The sequence below is a fragment of the Phacochoerus africanus genome, chromosome 13 (genome assembly GCF_016906955.1).
Source record: "Phacochoerus africanus isolate WHEZ1 chromosome 13, ROS_Pafr_v1, whole genome shotgun sequence".
Lineage (NCBI taxonomy): Eukaryota > Metazoa > Chordata > Mammalia > Artiodactyla > Suidae > Phacochoerus > Phacochoerus africanus.
Window position 1 is genome coordinate 78,377,627 of NC_062556.1, and position 6,823 is coordinate 78,384,449.

Consider the following 6,823-nt stretch of genomic DNA (forward strand, 5'->3'; position numbering starts at 1 on the left):
CCGGCAGCCCACCCCCAGCACAGCCGGGTGTCACTCGGGCTGCTGGACCTCTGACCTCCAATTTGTCGTGACAAACCCGAGGTGGCCTGATCTCTGACCTGCCGTGGTGTCGCGGTGTTGGCTGTGAAGCGCATCTGCGCCGGTGCTCACGCGGCAGAGGTGCCCCCAGACCCAGGGCCTGGGGCCCGAGGGCTGGCGGGGTGTGCGCTCCCCCCGCGTGGGGTGGGGGCTCCTGGCCTCCAGCCCGGGTTTGGGAGAAAAGAGAACAGGTTGGTCTGTTTCCCAAGGGGGTGAAGTGAGGGCCTCGTGCCGGGGGTGGGGTGGGGGGGATGCAGGGAAGTCGCTGCTGGGCTGGGGCCCTGATGACACCCTAGTGTCCCCAGCCCGGCGTTCTCGGGGACAGCCCCTCTGTTCTGTTCTGCCACTTCCCTGACTTGCAATGAAACGTTTTAAAGAAAGAGGTGCTGGGTTTTTTAGTTACTTCTTTCCCCTTCTCAGGAAAGACGTGACTGTTTTAGGTCGAGCGAGAGCGAATTTAACATCCTTGATTTTTACAGCTCGGAGTCGCAGTTTGAAAGCTGGCATGAAAGCTGTTTGAAAGCATGACACACTGCTAGTCTTTCTATTAACGGACAGAAAAATAAATTACAGCAAGAAGGGTGATGCCCACGTGGAAGAGGTGAGTCCTTTAGGGTCTCGTTGGTTGGACCGCTGCTGCCTTAGGGGCCCGCGTGAGCGTCACGGCTGCAAATTCTACCTAAAAATGACGAAGACGGAACGTGACCCATGGCTGAGAGCTTGCACGCAGGGCCCCGAGCGGGTTGTCCTGGCGCCTTACTTCTGGATCCTAAGCTTGAACTCCACCTTCCCTTCATAGGGGTCGTGGGGGTTGTCGAAGCTCACGTGCTCCGCCAGGATCTTGCACACAATGACCACGTCCCTGTTCCTGGGCACGTTGAGGAGCTTGGCGGCCACCAGCGGGTTGCTATAGTGGGGCTGAAACGGCGTCACGTCAGGAGCCTCGGGCAGCAGGGCTCGCGGTACAGGGAGGCGATGCGTCTGCCTCCCTGAGAGCTGCTGAGACCTCCTGGCTCTGCTGGGCCCCGATTCCAAGGGATGAAATCGTCTCCCCACTTAGAAACGGGGAGAATCGGCCTGGAGGGCACGGACCAGGGCAGACCAGCAACAAACTCAGCTTCCAGTTGTATTTGACGGGAATTAATACAGAAACAAAACAGAATGAATCGAGAGACTTGGAGAAAGTGACTTTACATGGATATGCAGTTGCCTAAAAAGGTTTGGGAGGCTCTTGGGAAGGAAAAGATTAGACCTGCCATTTCCAGGTAGGTACGAGAATGTGGGTTTGAGAAACACCCAGACATGACATGGTCAGGGTGGGCTAAGTGATGCCTCGTTTTGATTTTGATTTTTTAACTTTTTTTAGGGCCCTGCTGGCTGCATATGGAAGCTCCCAGGCTGGGGGCCTACATCACAGCCACAGCAACACGGGATTCAAGCCGTGTCTGCGACCTACAGCATGGCTCTCGGCAGCACTGGACCCTTAGCCCACTGAGGGAGGCCAGGAATTGAACCTGCCTCCTCATGGGTACTAGTCGGATTCATTACCGCTGAGCCACAACGGGAAGTCCCTGCCTTGTTTCGCTTTTATCGGTGAGATGTCCATGGCTCTCCTCTCGCTAATCGCTGCTCGTTTGGAGACGAGCCCGAGCAGCGAGCACACCCACCTGGGCTTTCTTGCCGTAATAGGGGAAGTAGTGCAGACTGTAGGTGCCGTTGGCAGGGAAGTATTCCACCTGCAGGGGTGGGCCGTCCCGGGGCTGGTCCTGGGGGTGAGAGGCTGCTGCTAAGGAAGGCAGGATCTGGCACACTCGAGTCTGTGTGCTCACGTGTGTCCACGTGTGTGCACGCATGTTCCTTGTGTGTGTCCAAGTGTGTGTGCACTTGTGCATAAGCTACATCGAATCTTTACCATCAGCTGAGAGCCCACTAAGCGTGTGATTTGTTAGTTCGCAAGACTCCTGGCATTTTTTTCCATTTTAAACCCTCATAGGATAAAAGGTGACAGTGCTGAGAAGGCGGCAGTGAAACCCCGGAAGCTCAGGTAGGCCTACACACGCGTGCTTGAGAAACTCAGAAAGAAAGCAGGGAACCAGACAGACCTGTGCCTGGAGAGCCTGCAGGTGTGGGGTGTGGTGGCCGACAACAGAGCGCCTTGGCCGAGGGCGTGATAGTGAAAACACACTTTAGAAAATAGTCCGTGAAGGCAAATTTACTTTTTTTTTTTTGGTCTTTTTGCCATTTCTTTTTTGTCGTTGTTGTTGTTGTTGCTATTTCTTGGGCCGCACCCGCGGCATATGGAGGTTCCCAGGCTAGGGGTCAAATCGGAGCTGTAGCCACCGGCCTACGCCAGAGCCACAGCAACGCGGGATCCGAGCCGCGTCTGCAACCTCCACCACAGCTCACGGCAACGCCGGATCGTTAACCCACTGAGCAAGGGCAGGGACCGAACCCGCAACCTCCTGGTTCCTAGTTGGATTCGTTAGCCACTGCGCCACGACGGGAACTCCCAAATTTACTTTTTTTCATGTTGTACTTAAAAGCTGGTTTTGAGGGAAAAATGGACTAAAATACCACCAACTCTTGGCAGCATATCTGCATACACTGTTGAACAGTGGTAGCTGTTGGCGATGGGCGTATTGTTTGTAAATAAACAGATAAAAAGGACAAGACAGGGCAGTAGAAGTACCTGGGCTTTTCCAAATCGCTGCAAACACTTCGAAGCGTGTTCGTGAAACAGCGCCCCAGACACTTTTTGAAGCCAAACAGTAACCAGCACTGCTCGTTCTCACTGGGTTGTCACCCTGGGATGCCCACTTCAGCGCACACAATTAGTGCGTCTGGTCTAGAGAGGTCCTTCGGGAAAGCTAGCTCAGTTACTCCCGCAGGTTTTCTAGCCTAAACCAGGCAGCCGTGGCCGGTCACTCACCAGGAAGGCGCAGTCCACCCTGGGGGCCGTGCTGTTACCCGGGAGGAACTTGACGATCTGGAAGCCAAGCGTCGACGTGGCCTCAGTGCCTCCGAGCGGGGAGGCCAGGCCCCAGGAGGGCCAGGCGGTTCCTGTTCTAGGGACCAGCAGCCCCGCCCAGGACCGGGGACCTGGCTGCTGGCAGGTGGCAGAGCCGAGTGGGAGGTCCCACCTTGGGCCCCGCACACATTCCCTGGGCCCACCTGGGCTTCTCCCGTTTCCCGCCCGGCCCGGCTCCGATGCTCGGCCCTGCGTGTGGCTCTGGGCGGGGCTCAGTGTGCTGCTGTCCTGCGCTGCCCCGGGAGAGCGCCGTGCCAGGCCCCTGGGACCAGACCCCTGCTGGGCCCCGGGCCGTGAGCGCAGTGCACCAGCGCATGGCTCCCCTGCCCTCTTAGGTAGGAAAATAAATAGCGCCACGCAGATGCCCGCTTGGAGCTGTGTCCCCTCCCTGCCCCCATCCAGATCCCACCCTCCCGCGTCTCTGCTGTGGTGAGATGCCCCCCCACCCCATCCCCGCCTGGGCCCCATGGACGTTGCTGTGTCCTCGCGGTCGGCCTGCCTTGGCACCCAGCCTGGACGCTCCCGGGCGCCTTCCCTGCGCTGCGCACCAGGCTTCCTCCAGCCACGCTCAAGCGGCGGCCCCGGGTTCTGCAGTGGCGGTGCAGTGGGCAGGCACCGCAGTCAGGCAGTGGCGGCTCCGGACGGTGGTTTTGAGTGGTGTTTGGGGAAGGCACGCTCTCAGGCCATCGTTGGGCGGGGGTGGGGGGGGACAGTGCCAGGTCCCAACCTCCGCCTCCCAAGGCGCATCTCCACGCGGCCCGCACACTTACCCGGTTCATCTTGATGATGAAACACGGCTTTCCCTCCGCGAAGCCGAAGGTGGGGTCGGGCCAGCCGGAGCAGTTTTGTAGCATGTCTGCGGTGAACTTGCAGGAGAACTTGGTGTGGTTCGGCGCCAGGAAGCTCTCTTGGAAGAAGTACTTCTCCGATGTGCAGTTGATGCTGCCCTCCTGGGCAGCCGGCGAGTAGCCTGGGGGACAGACGCACCTGCCTGAGCCGCAGCCACCCCCGCTGTTCTGGGAAAGGCAAGGATCGCGGCCCAGGCGCCGTTTACCTGCCAGGAAGTGGTGCAGGGTGTGGGCCAGCCCCGCCCAGGTCGTGCTGTCAGACACGTTGTAGGAAATGTCCAGGCCTTTCTCCCCGTAGACGTCCGGCCTCAGGGTCACCCCTGGGGAGAGAGCGGGGCACATGGCACCGGTTAGCACATGGAGCCGTTCGCTCTGCGGTTGGCCCATGGCCGGCAGAGCTGCCCTCAAGGGCCTGGGTGCGGAGACTGCAGCCAGGAGGGCCCAGAACCCTGCCCAGCAGCCAGGGGTCTGCACCCGTGCCCATACCACGCGGCCGCCCCGCCTGGTGCAGGTGACGCCGCCCACAGCCTACGCTGGGCTTCTGGGTGGGGTCGTCATTGACTGCACGTCTGGAAATCCTCACTGGTTTTGGTGAGGATTTGATTTCTGGTTTTGTTGTTTCTGTGGATGTTGTCAAATTAGCAGCCGTATTTGGTTTAAAAACCTCTGGAAAGATCTGAACGGAAAGGACGCCCCCCCCACCCCCGCCCCCGTGCCACCGAGCCTGCGCCCCCCCACCCCCGCCCCTGCTCTCAGGGTCCCCGTCCTCACAGGCCCGCCTCCCCTCCGGACCAGGGGGCAAACTCTGTGCGGTTCTCGAGTTGTAATCTAGAATGTTCTGTGCTGAAATCTCGCTGACAGCTCCACGTTTGATCTGTTGCTAAAACTTGGTGCCCAGTGAAGCACCGTGGGGTGGAGTGGCTGAGCCTCCCTGGGGTCGCAGCCCCGCGCTTGCCCGTGGAAGCTTCTCGTCTTTTTGTCTTCCTCAGAAAGAGGGAAGGGCCGGGGGCCGGGGCCGTGCTCTGAGTGGGGAGCTGGGACAGCTCTCCTCCCCCCGTTTCTGGCTCTGTTTCTGCAGCCGGGGTAGCGGGCTGCCCGAGCAGACCTCCCGAGGCTCACGGCACCGGACAGCGGCCAGACCGCGCTAAGGACCCCACGCGATTGAATTTGCGGTTGGGGAAGTGGGGCCCCAGTGGAGCGCACCCCCCTCCCCCCCGCCGGTCCTGACCACCCCCCCCAGGGGTGGCCCCGGTGCGTGGAGCAGCCCCGACGGTCCCTCCGAAGCCCACGCCCCCGCGCCCCCTGGTCCTCATCCCGAGACCCGGAGGCAGGGTCGCCCTAGAGCCCGGGCCATCCTTCTCGGGGGGCCGAGGGCCGCCCGTGCTCGGGCCCCGGGCTGCTGGCCTGGGCCTGCCCCTGGGGGCCCCTGGCGCGCCGGCCCCGCGCGGGCTTGCCTGGCGACTTGAGCTGGTCCTGGTAGTCGGGCGTGTAGGGGTCGACGGTGCGCATCAGCACGTAGAGGCAGAGCGCGAAGATCCCGCTCATGACCACGTAGAAGGCCACGTAGTAGAGGCTGATCCACACTGCGGGAGAGGCGGTCAGGCCCGCGCCAGGCGCCCTGGGCGGCGGGCTCGGCGAGCCGCCGGCGCTGGGGCTGCACCCCCGCCTCTGTCTACTTCCACAACATTCTCGTCACCCTGACGGAGCCCGTACCCTAACCCGAAGGCCTTTAAAGATTCCAGCCTGGGAGCGCAGCTCGAAACGTCTGGTTTCGAGTCTAAGCCGAGCCCCGGGGGCCGCGTGGTCTCAGCTGCTCCCACCCCGCAGGCGCCTGTGTCAGGTCGGGGTCGTGGGGGGAGGTGGGCCCGCCCGCCCCTCCCGGCCCTCCCGTGCCCTCCCCATCACAGACCCCACCGGGACAGCGTCCGGCCCAGCATCTGCCCGGTGTCTGGGTTCCAGCAGTAGCGCTGGAACTCCTCCATGCGCTGGCTGCACGACTTCTTCTCCTGCAGAGCTGCCATCGCCTGTTCCTGCCGAAGCCTGAGCGGGCCACGTCCCCCGGGGCTTTATAGTCTCCTCCCCAGAGGTCACAGGAGTCCTGGGCCCGGTTCCAGGGAGAGCCCGGAGGGTGTTATCACCCGTCTGCAGCCCTGGCAAGCTGGCCCCCCGTCACGTGCCCCTCCGCCCTCTCCCTGGGCAAACAGGGTGGCCCTACTGCCATTGAGCCTCCCCTCAACTGGGTGCCCTTGGCCTGTACCCACATCTGAGCTGATAACGACAGAGGGGAGCTTGGCTTGATGTGAAGGGGATGGGTGGGTGTGAGGGTTAGGGTTAGGCCTCCTGCTCCTAGGTGAGTGGAGCAGGTGCCCAGGTCTCGACCATGCTGCTGCTGCGGCGGCTGGGACCCCTCGCTGGAGGGCACCCCGGACACGGGCAGGGCTGGGCAGGCCAGGCAGGGGCTCAAGGGCTTCCGCCCCCGTGGTGCTCGGCTTCGGTGATGAACGTCATGCCCTCTGAGGCCCGTGGCTGGTCAGGACGGGGCCCTTTAGGAATTTCCTTTGTCTGCGTAGGAATCACAGCCCTGCCGTCCAGACGTGCTCTCGAGACTGAGTGTGTACCACTCCCCGGTGAGCTGTTGGAAGGTGGATTCTGGCCCGGAGGGGCCCCCAGGCTGTATGTGTGGCCTCAGGACCAGGGCCATGTCTGGGCAGGGGTCGTTCAGGTTGGCACCACATTCGAGTCACCTGGGGCGCCTCGAAAACCTCTGACGCCTGTCTTACACCCAGTTTCTGAGGGGGCTGGCATGTCAGGTGGCCTGAGCATCTGGGCAGCTTCGAGCCCCCAGGTTCCCCAGAACTCCCTGACGCGT

General features: G+C 61.8%; 1 protein-coding gene across 2 annotated transcripts; it reads right to left on the reverse strand.

Moving 5' to 3' along the window:
* Positions 1–605: 605 nt before the first annotated feature.
* Positions 606–5,990, reverse strand: ATP4B (ATPase H+/K+ transporting subunit beta). 2 transcript variants are annotated; one of them, XM_047756205.1, is made up of 8 exons: positions 5,864–5,990; positions 5,409–5,537; positions 4,161–4,274; positions 3,877–4,076; positions 3,008–3,064; positions 1,746–1,844; positions 839–996; positions 606–757 (listed from the first exon to the last, which is right to left on the reverse strand). In XM_047756205.1, exons 1-8 carry the CDS (start codon positions 5,973–5,975, stop codon positions 754–756), a joined length of 873 nt encoding a protein of 290 aa, XP_047612161.1. In that variant the 5' UTR covers positions 5,976–5,990; the 3' UTR covers positions 606–753. The 2 variants fall into 2 exon arrangements, with proteins under 2 accessions (XP_047612161.1, XP_047612162.1); XM_047756206.1 differs by lacking the exon at positions 606–757 and having other exon boundaries at positions 835–996; positions 5,864–5,975.
* Positions 5,991–6,823: the final 833 nt, after the last annotated feature.